Genomic DNA, 26,154 nt, shown 5'->3' on the forward strand with positions numbered 1-26,154 from the left:
TAGCAGTGCAATCTTAATTATTTAATTTCCCTGAGTCTCTGTTTCTCTGGCATTCATGTGGGAATGTTATGACAGGATTTAAGAATTCACTGTGAGAACTGGATGAGATAGGTGCTTAGATTGCCCACAAAACGCCTGGCACACTAGGAAGTCAATCAATCTTAGCTTTAAATCTTACTTGACACTGTCCATCATCACTGTTAATTAATAGATTTGTAAATGATACACAGTGTCAGCTATTCATTTTCTCCTCTTCCAGGGCAAAGGCAGAGTTTGGTCAAGTTTAGGGATGGAATTGATTCAGTGGTATACGGTGACTGTTCTTGCCTGAAAAGCAATATAATCTAGGCACAGGATGGAAGAAAATTTAAGAATTGAAATGGTAAGAATCCTGGAAAAAAAAAATCATCAGCTCCTGAACAAAATATAAGTTTAGTGTAAATTATATAATTTCACACTTATCCCTTTGAGTCCCCAAATATTCTTACAGATATTAAACAATATGGATACATATCTTTCAAAGTAATATCAGGTAATATCTTACCTGATATTCTGTATATGATTTAGTAATTTTCAGGTAAAGCTGTATGATCATTTTGAAAGTAAGTTTTGTAATAAACTTAAATAAAAAATAAAATCCTGTTGTAATAGCTAAACAAATCTTTGTTGAGTTCATTGACTTAACTCCATTAAGATACATGGTATTAGATTGTGCATAACTATTTTTCTGACACTTTATCCCTCAAGTGTTATGATTTATGATTTTGCTAATGCTGTATTAGCCTTCTATATTTAAATCAGACCATCATTCCTAAATGTGACCAATGAATATTCCTCCAGTAGTCCTCCAAATCCTGTCCTTAATGTATTATAAAATAGGAAATACTCAATAAGAACCAAGAAGGGTAAAGGAAAAGTATGTAAGTTCTAAGTGGGGGTCTATGGATACAGTAAGAGTCTTAAAGCATGAACATTCTCAAAGTGAAATGCCTTTGTCAGGTATGCCCCAGACTAATGAGGGGACTGTATAAGAGGCTTTTGAGGACAATTAATGTGAATAAATTACATGAGGTTTTATAGAATTTCTAAACTCTTACCTCAAAACTGTTATCAAAAAAGGTTGGGTGAAAAAATATATATTATTAACCAAGTCATATAAGTGAAAAATGCTGAAATTAGTGGGAGAGGTTATGAATTTCATAATGAATAAAAGTTCTTATGCTTGACAAAGGAGAAACATTAGCAGTTATTACAATAAGAATAAACCCAGAGGAGCAATGAAAAATGACAGCAATTTATGATTATGTTTTTAAACCAAAATTATCAAATATCACATATATATTTCACATCAAATCATGACAGAAAATATGGATCATTTGAAGAATAAATTTTAAACATGGAAATTTGATCACATCTCTTTTATAAATCACATATTAAGCATTTAATATTTTGATAAATTTTACTTACTTTAAACAGTCAAGTGTGTGGTCAAAAACATTCTTTTCCTTTTGTTTTTCGTCTAAGTCTTTATTCAATTGATTTATTTTTGCATGATAAATAATTATTTTACTTTTAGTGGTCTCTATTTCTTTAAAAGTTATTGAGTGTTTATCCTGAAAAAAAAATTCAGGAATATTTTAAGTACTAGGATTTTCAAATCCTTGCAATTTAGAAACACAAATACTTTTGGCCATGTGAACAATTAAAAGCAAATAGTAATCTCTTATCAATATAAGTAACAACTTAGGTTCGTGTTCTCTTCTATCTGATAAGGTTTTCTAAAAGATGGGTTATAACTATCTATTCTCTCTCTACGCCCTTCCTCTCCCTCCCTCTCTACCCTGCACTAACTTATCTCCCTTCCCACACACATACATGCACAACTGAAAGGCATGTCTCTTAAGATGCCAGCATGTGGTCACGGGTTATCAAACATGTACACTAAAGGCAGGCAAGAATATATATTGTTCTGATGTTTAAGAAAAAGGAGTCAATGTCTAATACAAGCACAATTCCCCAAAAGGCTGGCCAGTCCCATTCCAGGTTGGAGATTTTTGTATCGATTTTTCCATGATCCCTTCATAACTGTTGGTGTTTATGTTGACGGACTGATTCACTGACTGGGTGACTGACTCACTGAAGGTTGTTTTTCCCCACGTCTCGCACTGCTTCTAGCTGGTGCTGCTCTCCTAGTGGATTTCTCAGTCTCAGCTGCTCCCGTTGCTCCTGTTTTCCTCCAGTTTTCCCCATGTGCTTTCTAATTCTTTCTCTATTCTTACAGATTTCAAGAAGAATGAATTGCTAATCTTTTATACTTATTTTCCTATAAAACTCTTCTGTTTGTCCAAGATTTGGAAAATTGAGTACTGTATTCGAATTTTCATATCATCCCTTCTTTTCTTTTTTTTTTTTCTGGAACTTCTGGAACTCTTCTACTAATAAATGGGTTTTTTTTGTTTTTTGGTTGGTTTGTTTGTTTGGTACCAGAAGGTAGTTGAGATGGCTGACAAGGATTCTTCAGTGGGTCTACTAGAATATTATGTTATTTCTGGGAGAAAATTCAACCAAACAAAAAGTGTGAGGAGGCACAAGTATGGGTAAAAATAAGTAGGAACAAGTTAGAGATGCTGGGCAATCGCGGGTACAGCATGCTATCACTAAACCTGACTTTTCGTTCAGATTCCATAACGCATGCCGTAATCTTCAATAATGATTTTCATTGGAAACTGAGATTTCAGAAGCAATGGGGTCAACAACTTAGACCATACCAGCCAATTCAGCGATGCTGAAGGTGGTGCCGGAGGATTTTACACTAAAGGAAAGAAAGAGTGGAATTCCTGCAGACAGCAGTGAAAAGCAAAAAGTGTATTTTGACACCTTTCATGGGTACCATCAGTGAGTCTTTGGTAAATGTGAGCACCATATCCCCTTCCATGGCATCAAAAATATTAGAGATGTCCCCACAGTGTGAAAAGAAATTGTTAGATGCCACATGTCGATCAAGAGTATATATCAACATCTGCATATCTTGAGTGAGCAAAAGTTTGGGGACTCTAAGAACCATTTGTGAGTCTTGATGAATGCTGAAGTGTCACTAGATCAAATGGGAATCGAGGCATATGAACAGTACATTTATAATTCTTTGGCTTATTTTTTTCTCTAGCCTGGTGACACAGGTTTCAGCAACTTTGAGGCTTTCCACCCAAAGACAGTTTCATGTCCAGACCCAGAAGGGTCTAGAAATCTAAAATGAAGTTAATTAATGTTTTACCATACAAGATTTTTCATTATCTCCTTATTTCAAAAATTTGAAAACCACATATTTAAAAAATATTAAATAGGGGCTTCCCTTGTGGCACAGTGGTTGAGAGTCCGCCTGCCAATGCAGGGGACATGGGTTCGTGCCTTGGTCCGGGAAGATCCCACATGCTGCGGAGCAGCTGGGCCCGTGAGCCATGGCCACTGGGCCTGCGCATCCGGAGCCTGTGCTCTGCAACGGGAGAGGCCACAACAGTGAGAGGCCCGTGTACCACAAAAAAAAAAAAAAAAAAAAAGATAATAAAAATTATATTCAGATTCTAAATTATTAATTTCAGATATTTTAAATATTTATTTAATATTCAATAAATACTATTATGTTATCTAAATACAATATGTCCAGATTCCACACTTAAGATTTAACTTGAGGTTAAACATAAAATTCAGTAATACTGTTTAGCTTGGCCCATTACTGAAATGCTTACACACAGTAAAAGATAAAATTATTTGTCTAACTTAGGTTCTTAGAAGGTAGAAATGCTGCTGTAGTGTTGTTTATATACCAGTCAACATAATGAGGACTTAATAAATGCTATTAATGATGTTTGCAAGTTTCTTCAGGATGGGGTTCCATAGAATGACACACAAGGCATTTCTTCATCTAGGCATTGCCCGTCTCACTAGCTTCATATATTTGCACTCTTATAACTCTTATAACTCTGGTCATACCGAAGTGCTTGCAATTCCACAAACACATAGCAGTCTCACATGATCTCCTTGCTTTGCAAACATAAGGTCTGTTTCTAAAAAGCCCTTACTTCATTTCTTCAAGTTAAAATTTATATAATAATAATAATGCTAACAATAATAATGGAAACCATTTGTTGAAGGCTTCCAGTGGCAATTATTCTTTTCGTCTTTTTGTGTATATCATCTCTGTTCTCTAAACATCACGGCAAGGCAAATATTCAACCTTCAATTTCTCCATTAGTAATTATCATTCTTAGACATCACCTTCCCTGAAAAATCTTCCTGGATGCCCTTGATTCAGCTGCGTTTCCTCCTTCTTGACTCTTCCCACACCATTACACCATTGTCGTGGCTCTGCTCACAATGCATTAAGGCTGTCTGTTTCCTTGTCTGATCCCCAGCAAGATGATGTGTTTCTTGAGTGAACCAACTTCTTCTTTTACTTCTCCAACTCCAGGAAATTCCAACAATGTTTAAGACATTTTAAGTACTCAGTAGTAATTGGAAAGACAAATCAATTTGAAGGACAAACAAAAGAAAATGAACCCTTCTTCTCTAACCCTCAAACTCTTAGTAACTTCTATAATACTGAGCATACCCACAAAGTATTCAGCCATGTTTTTCATTGGAATTTATTTATATTTGTTAACCTTTGGCAATTTTTAGTTAATATTTTAGCAAATATTCAGATGTGGATATAAGAACCGTGGTGGCATTCCACTGCAGTCTTGAACACATATGTTTTATCTTTTGTGACACATGTTACAAGTAATTTGTCATCAATAACAGCAGTGTGCTGGGTTGTAAGAGCTGGCCTGAAGTTTTGTTCCTGATTTTAATGGACTTATTTTTAATGTTTCATAATTAAGTATCATGTTTGCTGGAAAATACTGGTAGACAGTATAACACATGTTATTAAGGTATGGATGTTTTCATTATATATCTAGACAGTTAAGAGGTTTTTTTAAATAAATCAGTGGTTTTCAAATTTTATCAAATATTTTAGGCTGTCTTTCACTTGTGTAAATGCAGTGCATTATATTAGTACACTTGTTTATGCTCAGTCATCTTCACAGTCTTCAAAGGAATCTTATTTTGTAAAGTATATTATTTTTAGCACACTGTAAAATTCAATTCACTGATATATTTAAGATTTTGTCATCTATGTTCATAAGTGAGATCACCTACAGATTTCTTACTTATGCTAATACTTTTCAGTTATGGTTTCAGGGTTATATTTTTATAGAATAAATTTAGAAGCTTTCCATGCTTTCTTATGCTCTCTACCTGGTTTTGTGGGGAGGCCTATAAAGCATCTGTGCTTGTTCTTGCCTTTACTGGTAGAGTTTAGACCAATTTTATTGTTATTGATCCATTTTTGTTATTTTTTTTCTCTTCACCCAGTTTTCATCATTTGTATTTCAAAAATAAATTATATACTTCATCAAGATTTTAAAACAAATTGCTATGCAATTTCGTATATAATTATGTCTCTTTTAATTTTTCTCATGGCACGTTCTTTTTGCCTTTCATAGATATGCCAAGTATTTTTAGTTCTTCTTACCAAAATAATTTATTGGTAATACCAAATTATAATGTTGGCCCATTCCATAAATTTTGCTTTATAGTTTATCATCAGTCACTTGTAATAAATGGTAATTTGTAATTCTAAATATTCCTTACCACAGAAATAAATAAAGAAAATGTGATTTAAAAAACATTTCCAGTGGTCTACATATGTTTTCTTTCTGCTATATTTTTTATTATTGAGTTCTGATTTTACTTCACTGGGGTCAATAAAAGTAACCTGTATGATTTGACCAGTATAATGTAATGGTCAGGAGCAGAGGTTCTAGTGCCAGATACATTGAATTAACAAGCTGGGTGAAACTGAACAAGTTAATTAAGAAACAATGCATCAGATTCTTCAACTGTAGAATGGAGATAATAATAGTACACTCTTCATAGGGTTATCATGAAGATGAAATTAGTTAATAGGTCTGAGCACTTAGAACAATGCCTGACATATAAAAAACATGCAAAATATTAATATTATTATTATACATATTATTTTCCTTGGCAATTAAAAAAATATTTCTTTTGTGGCCCTGTACAGGGTTAACTTTATTTAAAGGATATGATTACACCTCCATCCCATGGCCCACAAGTTGTCCACTAACAAATCATATTGGTGCTACCTTTAAAATATATCCAGAGGATAGCAAGTTAAAGACAATGGACTATCTCTACTTTCCCATATCCAATGATTCTCTAAAGTTAGAATGTTAGATGTGAGGATTTTAAGGGAGTAAATATTTCTGAGTTGGAAAAAGCCCTGAAGTCCTTTGATATATAGCCATTTGTTCATGCTGCCTACGTACCAGCTTGAGGGTAACATTTAGACGTCAGATATTAACAAATGTTTCAATCTGTACATTGGTCTCATCTTCAGAAACCTGGTACTATCTTAGACACTACAAATCCCTATCTCTACTTTGTAGGAAAGGTAACAGGAGGATACATTAGACCAGTGGGAAAGACACTATAAGAGAGAAAATGAAGACACAGAGACTGTGTGTGTGTGTGTGTGTGTTCGTGTGCCCATGTGCATCCATGCATGCAGAATCAATTTAGTGCAACCAATTAGAAATGAGAGACATCCACCTAAAATTAAATTTGCTGGCATAGCTTTCATTGAGATTAAAAGACTGTAAATTCAAAATTATTTTTTGACATTAAATTTCTTACCTCAGTTTTCTTTAATGCATCCTGGGTTTTCTTCACCTTTCTTCGTAATTTTTTCTCTGTTTTCTCTACATGTCTTTTAACATATTCTTTCCTCTCAATTATTTCACCTAGTAACTATAGGACATTTAGAAATTAAGATGTGCAACATTTACAATCCAATTATCTTGGGTTTAGACCAGGTAGTTCCCAAGCAACTATTTTAATAACAACAACATATATTTTGGTATAAAAGGAAAGGAATTCACCACACATGAATTACAAAAACATACTAGGATATCCATAATCCCAATATTCAATTTGAATTACCCAAGAAAATAAAAGTCTAATCAATTTTAGCTAAGTAACAAAAACTAATAAACTCACATAGAAATAATAAATTTTCCTCACAATATTTAAAATATTTTAACCAAAATTAAAACTCCAAATTTTCAGCAATCATTATAGAAAGTGTATGAAAACTTACTCTTTAAAGGAGTTTATGCTAAATTAATAGTTCTTATGATTTATACACTATTAAAGAATAATAAAACAAAAATGGTTACTGAACTACAAGAAGGTATAAAACAATGGCTATTATAAAATAAGAAAAAAGTCATTAATCTTTTCTGGAATTCATTATCATACTCAGATGATTACACCAAGGCTTTGAGGCAATTAATAAACTCCTATCATTAATGTAAGGAGGAGCCATTATTAAAATCATTTATCTCACTAGGTGTTAGAACTGGTTATACATTCATTACATGAGCTCTAGGATAAGCGTTTAGAAGCCCCGAAGAGTACACTCAGAATTTGCTGTTTCCATGGTTTATGGCATTGTACAAGTGGCTTCATGCAAGTAGGCCCAAGTTTTCTCATGTCTATGTTACAGATAAACTCTCTCTTGCCTACTTCAGAGACATGCTTTGAAGACAAAAACAAACATTCGTAATAGGAGAACTTTGAAAATCACTAAGTTTTTAAAATAATGAAATTTTGAAAATTATTAAAGACTAAGAATATAAAGTTACATCATCATTTGCAAAGAAAGAAAAAACGCTATTGCCAAAATGGCCCAAATGAATATACGTACGTCCTCCCTGCAGCCAAGGACAAGAATGTATAATTCCTACCACACCTTCTAATTCTCCAAAAGACTAATGATATGATGTATGCATATTTTTCTACTAAATTTTTCTTTGGGAAGGGCTAGTAATATCAGTTACTGCCATAAACTTGTTGTTTTGAAAATATTTTATCAACATTTGCTTTATTTTTCATCCCAGCTGTCTTACCTTCATTTACATACATCAAAAATTTACCACGAAAATGTCAAGATGCATTATATTCTATATTTGAGCAAACGTAGCTTTGGAATTTTATTAACAAGCAGTGAAGACTTTGAATTAAATTTACTACAGTGGGTAATTATACCAGATAAATCACTACTCACCCATTTGAAAACTGCTTTTCCTAAGTACTCTCTAAGATAAAGTGTGGGGTTCCAGGTAATAGCGTTAATAGTCTTGCTATATAATTCCACTGTAGATCAGTTGTATGGTCATAAAATAGTTACTTATTTTGTCCATGCTTTTATGTCTTCCTATGTGAAATCATAATTTTCCAAATGATAATGTAAAATCGCATAGATGATTTATTGACCTGAATATTCCTGCAAATTAGTTTCTGGATTAATTATAAATGCTTACATCAGAATGTTCTTTGTGGCAAGTTCTGAGTTTTACAGCTTCTTCTTCTAGTTTAAGCAGTGGTATCTCCATTTCTGCCAGTGCTAAGGCATATATTGCTTTCTTTCTCATAAGATCCTGCTTCTCAAGTGCCTGTTCTTCTTGAAGGGAAAACAGTCTTTTCTGCCAGCAAAGATTTTTTAAATGATTCATTGTTATTAATTACCTAAACATTTATTGAGACTCTATCCTGTGCTGGTCAGTAATGTCTAAAAATCAAAACAATAAATGCCACCATAAAAAAGCAATAGGTACAAATATAGCATATTTAAAAAGAACAGAGATAATATTACAAAAAATGAGGAAAAAATTTAATAGACAATAAAAATCAAATATCCTTAAGTAAGTACTGGAGGATAATAAGGTTAGATGGCACGTTAATGACAAATATTGAAATATATGTAATTTCTGCATTCTAAGACCAAATAAAACTAATAAACAAGAAGTTAATAACAAACTATTAAGCAAAAAGGATTGGAAGATTATGGAATTATTGGGCTTATCTACAGAGAGAAATAAATTAGGGAATTTGGCATTTTCAAGCATATAGAATTAGAGAGACACTGCTTTTATATGTTTGAAAATATCGAATTTCCCAATAGAAAAAAATCACAAAATTTGTGTTTGCTTCAAAGAGGAACAGAGGTGCAGATAATCTCAAATAATTTTTAAAATTAACACTGTCTTAGACTGTTTTGCCTCTTGATTTTATTCTTTTTATAGTAATGGTTTCAAATATTTATGTATTTCTGAAGGGGAGGCAGTCTACAAACATGCCAGTGTTCAGAACATCCAATCTAGGTCCCAAAGGATATGCAGGTGGTAGATAAAGATTTTAAAAAAGTAAAATTGATTTTGGTAGTTATAATGCTTTAGTTTCAAAATCTTCATATAGAAATATCATAGCATGTTTTCTTTTCAGTCTTAAATAAAAGAGTCCAATTGAAAGACATTAAAAGTAAAGAAAACATAACATCATCACAAAGCAAACTAAAGAGACACTTGGGAATAAGATCCCACTGCCCTTTTACTAGGCTGGCAGAAATTCCCATTAAACCACAAAATGAGATATGTATATGAGAGGTCAGTTTCTTTATGCATGATCAGACACTGCTAGTCGTACACAGAGGGCAACTGTCATCAACTAAGGAGAGAAAACTGCTGGCTTGCAAACCAAGTAGTGAAAAGATGCCTCATTACAGGCAAATTTAAAATGCTATGTAAAATGTAAATTAAAGGAAGAATAAAATATTGAAACCAAATTGGGATTACCTGAATCAGCATTCCATTAGCCACTTCACCTCGAGTGAGTTTTTTCAAGAATTCTTCTCTGCCCTATATATTATCAAATTTTTTAAAAAGGAGGTTTTATTTATAGAATATCAAAAAACATTTTAAGACAACTGCTAACATAAAATGCATTTTACTTAGGTTAAAACGAAGAGTAAACTGCTCATTACAAACTGAGTGTCATAATTTTTTTATAAATAAACCTGACGTTATCTGAGGCAAAATTAGTAAGTGCTACAAGACCAGGAAATAGAATACAGAATTTCCATTCAATTTAGTTTGTATTTTATAATCCTGAACTAAAATACCGAAGTAGGAAAATCAAAAAGGAAAAACTAGATAGTCTTCAATCCCTCTTTTTAAAAACTATCTGTTTGTTTTTAATACTATTTTCCAGAATGAACACATTCAATTTTGAAGGCAAGGTAAGTTCAAGTTTAAAGTTTGCAAAATATGATCAGATTCTCCATTTGGCTAGAAAAATTTCTTTTTTTTTCCTTTCTTATTTTTAAAGAATCATTTCTTAAAAGTTAGCGGGCAAAAAAATATGTGGAAAAATCTTCTCTTTTGCTACTTGGATAGAGAGTTTTAAATTCTTCATAGTTGTACTTTATATTATCACACAACCAGATTTGGAAATAACTCAAAAATTTCCTTCTGCTTTTAGAATTACATCTTGGAACCTCTTATTGAGGGAGGAACTGTCTTGGATTTAAGCTGTCCTCCATATTCAAAAGAGATGTATAGCTTTGTAAAGAATAATGGTGAAGGTTGAGTAATGTCTCTAAAATTCCTACTTCATTACTGAACCCCTCATCATATCACAGAGTCTACACAGACATTATAAAGAAACAAGTCAGTAAGTCTCTCCTACAACCCTTCCTTTTCTTAGTATAGCAACCCATCAAAATTACACTCTCCTGAAGTAAAAAAAAGTTACACTCTCCTAAAGTAAAAAAAGTAACTCCAAAGAAGGAAAGAGGAGATAAAGAAAGTATTATCTTTAAATATTACTTCACCTAAGGACATACCTATACGTAAAACCAATTTATAAAATGATGTATTTTGATAATTTAAAAGAAATTAGTTGTCTTTTTAAAAATAATAGATCTTTAAAGGAGTATAATTGCTTCACAATACTGGGTTAATTTCCATTGTACAAAAAAGTGAATCAGCCATATGCATACATATATCCCCATGTCCCCTCCCTCTCAAGCCTCCCTCCCACCTTCCCTATCCCATCCCTCTAGGTGGTCACAAAGCACCAAGCTAATCTCCCTGTGCTATGCTGCTGCTTCCCACTAGATAACTATTTTACATTCGGTAGTGTATATATGTCGATGCTACTCTAACTTCACACCAGCTTCCCCCTCCCATCCCATGTCCTCAAGTCCATTCTCTAGGTCTATGTCTTTATTCCTGCCCTGGCACTAGGTTCATCAGTACCAATTTTTTTTTTTTTTTTTTAGATTCCATATATATGTGTTAGAATATGGTATTTGTTTTTCTCTTTCTGACTTACTTCATTCTGTATGACAGACTCTAGGTCCATCCTCCTCACTATAAATAACTCAATTTTGCTGCATATATGTGCCACACCTTCTTTATCCATTCATCTGTCAGTGGTCATTTAGGTTGCTTCCATGTCCTGGCTATTGTAAACAGTGCTGCAATGAATATTGGGGTACATGTCTCTTTTTGAATTCTGGTTTTTTCAGGGTATATGCCCAGTAGTAGCATTGCTGGGTCATATGGTAGTTCTATTTTTAGTTTTTTAAGGAACCTGCATACTGTTCTCCATAGTGGTTGTATCAATTTACATTCCCACCAAAAGTGCAAGAGGGTTCCCTGTTCTCCACACCCTCTCCAGCATTTATTGTTTCTAGATTTTTTGATAATGCCCATTCTTACTGGTGTGAGGTGATACCTCATTGCAGGTTTCATTTGTATTTCTCTAATAATTAGTGATGTTGAGCAGCTTTTCATGTGCCTCTTGTCCATCTGTATTTCTTCTTTGGTGAAATGTCTATTTAGGTCTTCTGCCCATTTTTTAATTGGGTTGTTTGTTTTTTGGATATTGGGCTGCACGAGCTGTTTGCATATTTTGGAGATTAATCCTTTGTTGCTTCATTTGCAAATATTTTCTCCCATTCTGAGGGTTGTCTTTTCATCTTGTTTATGGTTTCCTTTGTTGTGCAAAAGCTTTGAAGTTTCATTAGGTCCCATTTGTTTATTTTTGTTTTTATTTCCATTACTCTAGGAGGCGGGTCAAAAAAGATCTTGCTGTGGTTTATGTCAGAGTGTTTTTCCTATGTTTCCCTCTAAGAGTTTTATAGTGTCTGGACTTACATTTAGGTCTTTAATCCACTTTGAGTTTATTTCTGTGTATGGTGTTAGGTAGTGTTCTAATTTCATTCTTTTATAAGTAGCTGTCCAGTTTTCCAAGCACCACTTATTGAAGAGGCTGTCTTTTCTCCATTGTATGTTCTTGCCTCCTTTGTCATAAATTAGGTGACCATATGTGCGTGGGTTTATCTCTGGGCTTTCTATCCTGTTCCATTGATCTATATTTCTGTTTTTGTGCCAGTACCACACTGTGTTGATTAATGTAGCTTTGTAGTGTAGTTTGAAGTCCAGGAGCCTGATTCCTCCAGCTCCATTGTTCTTTCTCAAGATTGCTTTGGCTATTCGGGGTCTTTTGTGTTTCCATATGAATTGTAAAATTTTTTGTTCTAATTCTGTGATGAATGCCACTGGTAGATGAATAGGGACTGCACTGAATCTGTAGATTGCTTTGGTAGTTCCCTCTTCTAACTTGACAATAGATACAGTGGTTTTATCAAATAAACATGTAATAATGGAGCCAAATTAAAAATGCCTCTACAGACTGGAAAAAAGTATACTGTATTCCAAAATAGAGTGTTACATTTGAACTTTGTCTGAAAGTAACTGAAAAATGTGTGTGTGTGTGTGTGTGTGTATCAAGGAGATGAGTTGGGAAATAGTAAGGCATGAAGCTGAAATGATAAACTATCAGCTTATATATAATCTTTAAAGGCATAGTAAGAAAATTAGTGAAGAATGTTAAGCAAGGTGTCTGTTGCAAAAAGGTCACTCTGGTTGCAATGGGGATTAGTTTGTGTTTCCTTAAAATTCATTCATTTATCCTTTGAAGTTTTTTTTTTTTTTAATTGTCAGTAAGAGAGAAATCTATTGTTTAAGTGAATTCAAGTCCTTGAAGTTATATAAATTAACATCGTTCAAGAAGAACTTGTGAATATAAGGCCAATAAAAACTGAGGGCAGTATATGAGACATAATAAAATAGGCCAGAAGTCTGAAGGTGCAAGAGTAAAACAATTGCATTTCCTTGAAAAGAAGGGAAAGAGTCCCTTGAAATTTTGAAACCTGTATTTCTATACAAAACCAACTCAACCTATTACCAGTGGACAAATCTGCACTCTCCATCAGAAAAACATCTGGAGTTTCACTCTTTCCCCTCAGGGAACTCTTTCAAGCTCTGTTTTCTGCCATGCCCCAAACCTCTGTGACTCAGAGAGCAAGGTCAAATGACTGGTCACCAAAACGGAAAACAGCTGTTACTTATTGCTTGGGCTGCCAATTTCAACTTCCACCAGCCACAGGGAGTGTTTCCAGCCAGATGCTCAAGGTTTTCCCTCAGTACTATCGCCTTCCTGGAAGTTTGATTGGTGCACCAGGGCACTGGCAAAATGCTGGGAAGTTTACCAGTTCCTAGGAGAACTACTGACTTACCATGACCTTCAAAACATCCTAGAACATGCCACAGTGATATAAGGTGATCTCTGATCGTCACAGGTCTCAGGCCACACAGTGAAATATCTGAGCGAGGTGACTTATTTGTCTTCCCGTCCTGTTGTCACAAGCAGCGTTCTCTGTAAAGCTGACTCTGAGGTGGGGTTTGGTATGCAGGATTCTTATTAAGGAGTGCACCTGGAATCAACTCTTGTTGGACTGGAGCGGGGACCAGTGGGAAGATAGGGAGAAGATCAAGGACTGGGCAGAAACATAGGCTGAGCTGCAAAGCTGCCCAACAACAACCTCAGTCAGCTCCATGGGGAGTCCTGGAGCAAGAAGGGGCCTTCAGCTTTGCCCCAAGTCAGACCAAGGTGGCAAGGCTACTCTTATATTTATCAGTCGTTGGATATGAGCTGTCCCAGGAAGGGGAATGACCTTAAGCAAAGTGACTTAACTGATTCCTGAAGTAGAATCTGGGCAGTTATGTCCACTAAACAATACATATATACGTCATGAATCCCCTTGATAAAACTACTATTAGTGCTACTAAGACTTATGACTAAATTATTGTTACCTGCCTACTATGTAGAGTTACCTTGTTTCAACTTCATAATGAAATCCACGAAATCGCTATTATCGTCCCCTTTTGCAAATGGGAAAACTGGGACAGATTATATAAATTGTCAAAAAGCAAAAAGCTAGCACACATTGGAAGCAGGATGCTAATCCACACTCAGAGCCCAGGGACTTTATCTCATTGACTTAGGATCTCAGTGACACCTGGATACCTAGGACCCTTCAACGTGAGTGGAATATTTAGTGTGGAGCCTTCTGACTCTCATGTCCTTGCAAAGCCTGCCTTTCCATGAGACTTTCCAGACAATAGGATTGTTAGATTCTGTAACTCAGCCACCTATTCCACAGATAGAGGAATGGAACCGAGACTTTGTGTTCAAGAGGTGTCAATCTGCCAGTGATGCCATAGCTGGTTCTCAAACAGAATCTGCTAAGAAGGTTATGAACAGTGGGGATATGCTGCTTTTTTAATTTTGCAACTCTATGACATAAATCACAGCAAGATTCTTTTCAAACCATCTCCTAGAGAAATGGAAATAAAAACAAAAATAAAGAAATGGGATCTAATGAAACTTAAAAGCTTTTGCACAGCAAAGGAAACCATAAACAAGATGAAAAGAGAACCCTCAGAATGGGAGAAAATATTTGCAAGTGAAACAACAGACAAAGGATAAATCTCCAAAATTTACAAGCAGCTCATGCAGCTCAGTAACAAAAAAAAAAAGACCCAAACCAAAAATGGGCAGAAGACCTAAATAGACATTTCTCTAAAGAAGATATACAGATTGCCACAAACACATGAAAGAATGCTCAACATCATTAAACATTAGAGAAATGCAAATCAAAACTACAATGAGATATCATCTCACACCAGTCAGAATGGCCATCATCAAAAAAATCTAGAAACAATAAATGCTGGAGAATGTGTGGAGAAAAGGGAACACTCTTGCACTGCTGGTGGGAATGTGAATTGGTGCAGCCACTATGGAGAACAGTACGGAGGTTCCTTAAAAAACTAAAAATAGAACTACCATACGACCCAGCAATCCCACTACTGGGCATATACCCTGAGAAAACCATAATTCAAAAAGAGCCATGTACCACAATGTTCATCGCAGCTCTATTTACAATAGCCAGGACATGGAAGCAACCTAAGTGTCCACTGACAGATGAATGGATAAAGAAGATGCTGCACATATATACAATGGAATATTACTCAGCCATAAAAGGAAACGAAACTGAGTTATTTGTAGTGAGGTGGATGGACCTAGCGTCTGTCATAGAGAGTGAAGTAAGTCAAAAAGAGAAAAACAAATACCGTATGCTAACACATATATATGGAATCTAAGAAAAAAATGGTTATGAAGAACCTAGGGGCAGGACAGGAATAAAGACACAGACGTAGATGACACGGGGAGGGGGAAGGGTAAGCTGTGACAAAGTGAGAGAGTGGCATGGACATATATACACTACCAAATGTAAAACAGATAGCTAGTGGGAAGCAGCCACATAGCACAAGGAGATCAGCTTGGTGCTTTGTGACCACCTAGAGGGGTGGAATATGGAGGGTGGGAGGGAGACGCAAGAGGGAAGAGATATGGGAACATATGTATATGTATAGCTGATTCACTTTGTTATAAAGCAGAAACTAATACACCATTGTAAAACAATTATACTCCAATAAAGATGCTAAAAAAAAAAAAGTGTGGTCTTCTTAGTAAAACACTGATTGCACTATCATTGAAAACGTTCAAAAAGAGAGGCTGGACAATGACAAAGAGCTACAGTAGTTGTAAAAAGATTTCTGGAATTAATCATATAAGTATCACTTTTGAGAATTTGCTGTATCCCAGGCAATTTCCTGGAATGTTTTATATATACAGGCAGCCCTTGTCTTGTAGGATGCCATGCTTACTGAAACTTGTGCATGTGGGGACAGTGCAAAATAGGAACATGGCTCAGATATGTACAAGTTTCAGCTAACTTGATGCTGTGCAAAGTGAGGGCTGCCTGTGTGTATGTGTATTTGTGTGTGCTTGCGCATACATGCATCTGTATGTAAGTGAATCATCATATCTATTTAGTGACCTAGCTACAGTTGTCCACATTCAAAGATGAGAAAACTAAGATCATAGATGTCATGGCACTTGCCCCATGACTAACATTCAACAAGTATCAATACTCAAGACTGCTGATACTACAGCTTGGGCACACTCTGTAGCACTTTGAAGTAAGCCCCCTCCTCTACCCTCAGTTTCCAGTACTCTGTCTGGTACACAATATTTGTTGAATGAACAATTTATTGAACAAATGCATTAACAAATAGCAAAAAATTGCTAAAATTTCAGGGTTTTTCAAATTCAAAAATATGTTTTAAAAAAAATCTTTTTATATGAGAAACTTGCGATTCATTAAAATATCATAATCATATTCTCATTCATGAATAGCATCTTGAGGAGAGTAAAACAAGGCCTACAGGATGTTTTCCCTGAGACCTGAGGAAATAGTTGAGGTGGTAGGAAAGGCAGGGAGATAAGTAACTGAATAAGAACGGCAAGAAGAGTGCCTTTTTCAGGAACACGGCCTGCAGCCCAACCAGTGCCAGGTTTTTCAGTTTTTCAAATTGCCAATGCATGGTAAAGGGGATGAAAGCCCAGAAACATCACCATTTCACACCTGTTACAATAATGGATTCAACCAAGAATTACCAATGAGTGCTAAGTCCACTGGATGAAGATTTTTTGGAAACAAAGATAGTTGCATATTCTTGCAGTATCACTCAATTGAGTACTTATTAATCATAATAGGGAGATGGATAAATCTGTTGACCACAACTTTAACCAAATGATCAAACTTACTATCACTAGTTATGAGAAAAACTTATACAGTGTGTTTTGTGATATGTCTCACTGATACAGTATTATAACTTACGTAACATTCCTGCCAAAAGTGTTTTACCTGAATGTAATCATGAGTAAACAGAAAGATAAGTCCACACTGAGAGAAATTCTGCAAAGTAACTGGCCTAGACTCTTTAAAAAATGTCTATGTAATGAAAGACAAATTTAACAGAAATGTAGGGGACACTGTAAGATTAAAGGGGACTCAAAGTTATAACAGATAAATGCAATACACGGTGCTCGACTACATGTAGCACCTAACTGAATCAGAGAAGTTTGCATGTGGACTATATATTTGTGCCAGTTACCTAATTATTGCCTCAGCTCTAAATCCTTACCTCAAATTTTTAACTCTAATTTGAGATACTGGAGCTGGATCTAGTATGTAAACAGTTTTCTTTTGCCAGCTAGAGTAAATGAGGCTTTATCAGTAGAGGGCGTGGAGGGACTTAGGAGGCAGCAGCAAGGGGCTTCCCAGCCTTGTTTTGGTTTCGATTGATTTCTCCTTCCTCTTACAGAACTGCTGTCAGCTGGTCGTGAGGAACCAATAGTGCTCGCCTTCCAGCCAGGTGCTCTACCTAGAAATTCCATTCAAACTCCAGTCAACCTTCGCCAAGTTTCTCTGCTTATGGACCATCCACTGAACACTGAACACCCTCTCCTATAAGGCCTTATTCTGCTTTGCAGGAGGCAGCTTCTTCCACAATTGATCCTTATGTGGATACTTTCCCGCATCCCTAAAGGCTGTGGCTGCTCCCTACGTCTGCTATTCCTACATTCTTTAGAGCAGGGGTCTGCAAGCTTTCCCTGTAAAGGGCTAGATAGTAAATAATTTAGACTTTGGGGCTGTAAGGTCTCTGTTTCAACTACTCAATTCTGGTTTTGGAGAAAAGGAATAAAAATGTATAAAAAGATCACTTTGAAGAGTTTGAAAGAAGCCGAGGGAAAGGGGGTGACAGCATCTCAAGAGGTTGGGAAGAGCCCACACTGAAAGTCACCTTTGACCTGCTGCTTCGCTTTAGCAGCCAGAAACCAGAAGGTGGCAGCAGAAAGCTATTCTAGTGGAAGAGACTCCTGTGCTACAAGAAAGGACAGCTGAAGAGCAAAGCATGGAACAGTCAATGCTATTGTGTCCAGAGACCCACGTTTAAAGAGAAAATGGGAGGAGACACTAAACATAAATAGATCTAAGCTCAGAATCACGGATGTATCATCAGTTTGATTTCCAGTGACAGAAGGGGCACTAAGAAAAAAGTTGTAGAATTCATTACATAAGGGATGAGACCACGAACAGAGAGAAACAGACTTTAAAATTAAGAATTAAAATCATAAAGGAAAATTTGGGATTTGTGCAAATAACTGTGTGCTGGGCTGAATTAGTGGGGCAGGGCGGCTCTGGCTGGGCACTGCCAGGGCAGTTTTTGGTGGTCAGGACCCTAATAGACAATCCAGGTGGCAGCCCAACTTGGTTCTATCCAAAAATAAACACAACGGTGCTATTTTATCTTTCTTTTTTTTTTTTAAATGAAGGTATATGTGTCTTTTTTTGTAGAAATATTTTTAAATTAAAAAAATTAAAATAAAGTGAACCCATAAACCCAGAGATACACATTTTGACTTTTTGGTGTATTCCTGTTTAGGTCCATGGATTAAATATTATCTTTGGTACAGTCAGCCTAGTAAGGTCTTTTTCAGCCACTAAAAAAACAGAACTTCCATTAATTTTTTAAATTCTAAATTAAATGAATTTGCAATTTATCCTTGTACTCATATATTTAACTACTACTCTATTACCTAGAAATCTGTGTATTTAAATTTTCCCACTATATGTTAACTATGTAGTCATGCTTTCCATAAACATTTATTGAGTACCTACTTTGTTCTAAGCACTGTTAGGCCTAGCGATGCAGCAGTGTACAAAACAGACAATAATTCTTGTCCTCCTGTAGCATACTTTCTGGCAGTTATTATGTAATTAATTATAAACCTTTAAGTACGCATCTTTACAGTTTTTGTCCGTCTTTGTTATCTGGTGACTTTAAGTCGTATTTTTAGAAATAATGTTAATGAATTATAGATTATGAATGTGTTTAAAATTCTTTACTTACACTGATAAATTACTTTCCAGAAAGGTTCTATCAATACTAATTTACAGTGAGTTGGAAACTACAGCAGCTTATAAGAGTTGCTATATCAATATGTCTTTGCCTTTATCAAATACTAGTTTTCATAGATGTAAAATTGGGATAACATACTCTTTTCTACAAAATTACTGCGAGAGTTGAAGATAACACATACAAAGGAGTTGACCCAAGGCAGTATTCGTATTAGGCATTCAACAAACAACTATTACTTTCAGTGTGTTTTTCAGAATCTACACATTTATCAGGAGACAGACATGAGTTAAATGTGTCAGTTATTAAAGACTGTCCAAAAAAGTTAAGGTAGCCTCCTTCTATGAAGTGTTCTTTATGTTGTTTATCCCTAATACTTTTGAAAATATATTATCTGTCAGGCTCCAAGTTAAATGTTTTATATACAATATTATTTATTTATCACACAAAGGTACAACAGAAGTATTGTTACACTCATTTAAGAGACGAGAAACCTAGGCTCAATATGGTTAAGTAATATTCTCAAAATAAATAATTAGCAGAACCAGGATTTAAATTAACGAAACATTTGACTCCAAAACCTATACTCTTTCAACAAAATCACATTTCTCTTTGAAAAGGGAGAAAAAAAATAGAAACAAAATTCACAGATTGAAATGGAAATGCTGAAGAGCTAATTCATCACCTATTTTCTGGCAAACAAATATGTAATCCAGTAGAATGGAAATGGAAGTTATGTTTTCATGTAGTTTTTGCACCAAGTCAAATAGTTTTTTTCTGTCCTCAAATGTTTGCACCATCAACATGCTTTATTTCTATCATATTTTTCAGGTTTATTTACTCCCTCATACATGTGTCAGGAAAATAAACTTTCCTGATACTTCACTAAGGGGATACCCAGCTGCCATTTGAAGGACTTACATCTTAATATACCTTCACACTACTTCTGTTTTATCTGTGCCTTGACACTTTTTCCCAGGCAACATGTACCACTAATTGGATGCTCCCAATATTACAGTTAATGGCATCCTTTCACTCAACTTTGACAAAGTATTCTGCCTCTGAATGTAGTAGGGAAGAATCTTAGTAAACTAAAATCAAATGGAACAAATGTAAAAGAGTACAAGATCTAAGTTGTAAATATGTTTCATAGAAAGGGCTAAAGAAGAGTGATTATGCTAGCAATTAAAAGCATAAATGACTCTGAGCTTCTAGGCTGCTTAAACCAGAGGGAAACATGAAACTTTAGAGGATGCCTAATTATTAATAAGAGAAGGAATACAATTTTATCAAGAAAAGATTTCTCTTAGTTCTGAAATCTAAAGTAAACTAGGTGCATAGATTTTTGACCATCTTGAACAGTAAGACCATTCTCATTAGTATGAAAAAACAAGCAGCAATGGTCAATTTTGACCATTACTTTTACCAACCTTTGTTAAAAGCCAAGGATGTAATATCAGCTCATAACTCAATAAAGGCTATTGCACATGGGTCAAAAGTAATATCCTCTAGACTTTACTAGGAAGCATAAATTCTCAAGAATCAAAATGAATAAATTATCAGAATGTCCATTTTATAACCATTTAAAAAATACCACCAGTTTCACCTGGAATTGTGACAGAAGTTACATAGTGCACAAATCAAATTTTGGCTTATTAAAGTTGTTTTGTTCTGTCCATTGAACAAAATGGACTTGCTCTAAAGAGGCCTGGAGTGGCAGAAATTAGGCTCTTCAAGAAAGCTTTTTAGAAGGTTTTGATTTTTACTTTGCTCAAATAAAGGCCCTATAAATTTTGATTCAGAGACGAACAAATAGTATTTGAAGGCAGGGCCAAGATTTTTCTCTAAAAATGAGTTAAGGGTTGGTTGAAATATTTGAAAAAGAACTCAAGCGAAGTTACAAACTTCTAAACTGTAAAGTTATAGACCATATTACCGTGGCCAAGAACATTCTAAGGACATAACACATTGTCTTTTCCTAGCATTAAAAATACTACTCAGCCATAAAAAAGAATGAAATAATTCCATTTGCAGCAACACAGATGGACCTAGAGATTATCATACTAAGTGAAGTAAGTCAGACAGAGAAAGGCAAATATCATATGACATCACTTATATGTGGAATCTAAACCATGACACAAATGAAATTATTTATGAAACAGAAACAGACTCACAGACATAGAAAACAAATTTATGGTTACCAAAGGGGAAAGGAGGTGGGGAGGGATAAATTAGGATTTTGGGATTAGCAGATACAGACTACTCTATATAAAGTAGATAAACCTCAAGGTCCTACTATATAGCACAGGGAACTGTTGATACAGTCAATATCCTGTAATAAACCATAATGGAAAAGAATATGAAAAAATACAAATATATTTATGTATAAATGAACTACTTTTCTGTACAAGAAACTAGTACAACATTGTAAATCAACTATACTTCAATTTAAAAAAAGAAAAAAAGTGACCATTAAACATCTAAACAGGGGCTTCCCTGGTGGCGCAGTGGTTGAGAGTCCGCCTGCCGATGCAGGGGACACGGGTTCGTGCCCCGGTCTGGGAGGATCCCACATGCCGCGGAGCGGCTTGGCCCATGAGCCATGGCCATTGAGCCTGCGTGTCCGGAGCCTGTGCTCCGCAACGGGAGAGGCCACAACAGTGAGAGGCCCACATACCGCAAAAAAAAAAAAAAAAAAAAAAAAAAAAAAAAAAAAAAAAAAAAAACATCTAAACAAATTTTTAAAAAGGAATCATACACATATATGTATAACTGAATCACTTTGCTGTACACCTGAAACTAACACAGCATTGTTAATCAACTATACTCCAATATAAAATAAAAAGTTTGAAAAAAGGAATCATACAATGTCTGTGATCAGACAACAAGGGAATTAAACTAGAAATCCATAACAGAAAGATAACTGGAAAATCCCTAAATATGTAAAGACTAAAAATCATACTTTTAAATAATACATGGTCAAGGAATCAATCTCAAGAGAATTTTAAAATATTTTTGACTAAATAAAAATGGGGATGTAATTTATCAAAATTGTGATATGCAGCAAAAGCAGAGCTTAGAAGGAAATTCATAGCATTGAATGCATATATTAGAAAAGAAGAAAGATTTAACATCAAAAATCTAAGTTTCCACCTTAGGAAACTATAAGAAGAAGAGCAAATTAAATCCAAAGTCAGCAGAAGAAAAGAAGAGGAGACATAATTACAGGTCCCATGGATATTGTAAGGATAAGAAAGAACACTGTGAAAAACTCATTGCTGAAAAATTAGATAACTGAGATGAAATGGACCAATTCCTTGAAAGACACAATCTGCCAAAACTCATACAAGAAGAAACAGATGATCTAAATAGGCCTGTTAAAGAAATGGGATCAATACTTAATAACCTTCCAAAACAAAGGCATCAAGCCCAGAGGGGATTAATAGTGAATTCTACCAAACATTTAGGAAAAAATTATACTAATTCTCTACAATTTCCTTTGGAGGATAGAAGCAGAGGGACTACTTCCTAACTCACTCTACGAAGGCAGCATTACTGTAATACCAAAACCTGACAAAGACATTACAAGAGAAAACTACAGACCAATATCTCTCAATGAAATACTTAGATATAAATCTAACAAAATATGTACAAGAGCCATATAAAAAAACTAAAAAAGTCTGATAAAATTAAAAAACTAAATAAATGTACAGATATTCCATGTTAATGCATAGGCAGACTCAACAATGTTAAGAAGTCAGTTTACCCCAACTTTATCTGTAAGTTCAATTTATCCCCTATCAATATCCCAGCAAGTTATTTTGGGGATACTGACAAAGTAATTCCAAAGGAAAGGCAAAACACCCAGAAGAGGCAACACCATATTGAAGAAAAACAAAGATGGAGAGCTGACAACACTCAACATCAAGACATACTACTAAGCTACAGTATTTAAAACAGTGTGGTACTGGCAAAAGAACAGACAAATAGATCAATGGAACAAAACAAAGAGTCCAGAAATAGACCCACAGAAATACAGTCAACTGATCTTTGACAAAGGAACAATGAGTACATAATGGAGCAGAGACAGTCTTTTCAACAAATGAGGCTTGAACAACTAGACATCTACATGCAAAAAACCTGAAGCTAGACACAGACTTTACACCTTTCCCAAAAATTAATTCAAAAAGAATCACAGGGCTTCCCTGGTGGCGCAGTGGTTGAGAGTCCGCCTGCCGATGCAGAGAACGAGGGTTCGTGCCCCAGTCCGGGAAGATCCCACATGCCGCGGAGCGGCTGGGTCCGTGAGCCATGGCCGCTGAGCCTGCGCGTCCTGAGCCTGTGCTCTGCAACGGGAGAGGCCACAACAGTGAGAGGCCCACGTACCACAAAAAAAAAAAAAAAAAAAAAAAGAATCACAGACCTAATTGTAAAACGCAAAACTACAAAACTCCCAGAAGATAATAACATAGGAGAAAACCTAGATGACCTTGGGTATGGCAATGACTTTTTAGATATAACACCAAAGGCATGATCCATGAAAGAAAGAATTGATAAGCTGGACTTCATTAAAATTAAAACTTCTGCTCTGTGAAAGACAATGTCAAAAGTGAGAAGACAAGACACAGACCAGTAGAAGGTTTTGCAAAAGACACACATGATAAAGGGCTGTTATCCAAAATACTATTGAAAAAACCTGAAAACTCAATAGTAAGAAAATAAACCTGATTTAAAATATATCACAGACCTTAATGGACATCTCACCAAAGAAGATATACAATGGCAAATAAGCATATGAAAGATGCTCCTCACCACCTGTCATGAGAGAAATGTAAATTAAAACAACAGTGAGCTAGTTCTACAAACCTATTACAATGGCCAAAAGCGTGACCACTGACAACAACAACTATTTGCGAGGATGTGAAGTAACAGGAACTCTCATGCATTGCTGGTGGGAATGCAAAACAGTACAGCCACTCTGGAATCCAGTTTGGTAGTTTCTTACAAAATTAAATATATTCTTATTGGAAGATCCAGCAATCACAGTCCTTGGTATTTACCCAAAGGAGTTGAAAACTTATATCCACACAAAAACCTGCACATGGATGTTTATAGTGGCTTTATTTTATTTATTTATTTTTTACATCTTTTTTGGAGTATAATTGCTTTACAACGGTGTGTTAGTTTCTGCTTTATAACAAAGTGAATCAGCTACACATATACATATATCCTCGTATCTCCTCCCTCTTGCATCTCCCTCTCATCCTCCCTATCCCACCCCTCTAGGAGGTCACAAAGCTCCAAGCTGATCTCCCTGTGCTATGTGGCTGCTTCCCACTAGCTATCTATTTTACATTTGGTAGTATACATAAGTCCATTACACTCTCTCACTTCGTCCCAGCTTACCCTTCCCCCTCCCCATATCCTCAAGTCCATTCTCTAGTAGGTCTGCATCTTTATTCCTGTCTTGCCCCTAGGTTCTTCATGACACTTTTTTTTTGTTTTTAGATTCCATATATATATGTTAGCATACAGTATTTGTTTTTCTCCTTCTGACTTACTTCACTCTGTACGACAGACTCTAGGTCCATCCACCTCACTACAAATAACTCAGTTTCGTTTCTTTTTATGGCTGAGTAATATTCCATTGTATATATGTGTCACATCTTCTTTATCCATTCATTTATCGACAGACACTTAGGTTGCTTCCATGTCCTGTTATTGTAAATTAAGCTGTGATGACATTGTGGTCCATGACTCTTTGTGAATGATGGTCTTCTCAGGGTATATACCCAGTAGTGGGATTGCTATGTCATCTGGCAGTTCTATTTTTAGCTTTTTATTTTTTTTTTGCGGTACGCAGGCCTCTCACTGTTGTGGCCTCTCCCGTTGCGGAGCACAGGCTCCGGACACGCAGGCCCAGCGGCCATGGCTCAAGGGCCCAGCCGCTCCACGGCATGTGGGATCTTCCTGGACCGGGGCACGAACCCATGTCCCCTGCATCGGCAGGCGGACTCTCACCCACTGCACCACCAGGGAAGCCCATATTTTTAGCTTTTTAAGGAACCTCCATACTGTTCTCCATAGTGGTTGCATCAATATACATTTCCACCAACAGTACAAGAGGGTTCCCTTTTCTCCACACCCTCTCCAGCATTTATTGTTTGTAGATTTTTTCATGATGGCCATTCTGACTGGTGTGAGATGATACCTCATTGGGTTTTGATCTGCATCTCTCTAATGATTAGTGATGTTGAGCATTCTTTCATGGGTCTGTTGGCAATCTGTATATCCTCTTTGGAGAAATGTCTATTTAGGTCTTCTGCCCATTTTTGTATTGGGTTGTTTGTTTTTTGATATTGAGCTGCATGAGCTGCTTGTAAATTTTGGAGATTAATCCTTTGTCAGTTGCTTCATTTGCACATATTTTCTCCCATTCTGAGGGCTGTCTTTTTGTCTTGTTTATGGTTTCCTTTGCTCTGCAAAAGCTTTTAAGTTTCATTAGGTCCCATTTGTTTATTTTTTATTTCCATTTCTCTAAGAGGTGGGTCAAAAAAATCTTGCTGTGATTTATGTCATAGAGTGTTCTACCTATGTTTTCCTCTAAGAGTTTTGTAGTGTCTGGCTTTACATTTAGGTCTTTAATCCATTTTGAGTTTATTTTTGTGTATAATGTTACAGAGTGTTCTAATTTTATTCTTTTACATGTAGCTGTCCAGTTTTCCCAGGACCACTTACTGAAGAGGTTTTCTTTTCTCCATTGTATATTCTTGCCTCCTTTATCAAAAATAAGGTGACCATATGTGCATGGGTTTATCTCTGGGCTTTCTATCCTGTTCCATTGATCTACATTTCTCTTTTTCTGCCAGTACCACACTGTCTTGATTACTGTAGCTTTGTAGTATAGTCTGAAGTCAGGGAGCCTGATTCTTCCAGCTCCATTTTTCTTTCTCAAGATTGCTTTGGCTATTCGGGGTCTTTTGTGTTTCCATACAAGTTGTGAAATTTTTTGTTC

General features: G+C 35.6%; 1 protein-coding gene across 1 annotated transcript in view; it reads right to left on the reverse strand.

Moving 5' to 3' along the window:
• The window catches only part of CCDC178 (coiled-coil domain containing 178), a gene marked incomplete at both ends in the record, with an annotated part of 388,897 nt that overhangs the window by 264,389 nt on the left and 98,354 nt on the right, over positions 1–26,154 (reverse strand). Inside the window, 4 exons of the mRNA XM_079718176.1 lie at positions 1,468–1,613; positions 6,757–6,870; positions 8,445–8,606; positions 9,756–9,818. Of these exons, the coding sequence (XP_079574302.1) occupies positions 1,468–1,613; positions 6,757–6,870; positions 8,445–8,606; positions 9,756–9,818 (485 nt within the window). The remainder of the gene's footprint in view (positions 1–1,467; positions 1,614–6,756; positions 6,871–8,444; positions 8,607–9,755; positions 9,819–26,154) is intronic.

The sequence above is a fragment of the Hyperoodon ampullatus genome (assembly GCF_949752795.1).
Source record: "Hyperoodon ampullatus genome assembly, chromosome: 13".
NCBI classification, from domain to species: Eukaryota; Metazoa; Chordata; class Mammalia; order Artiodactyla; family Ziphiidae; genus Hyperoodon; species Hyperoodon ampullatus.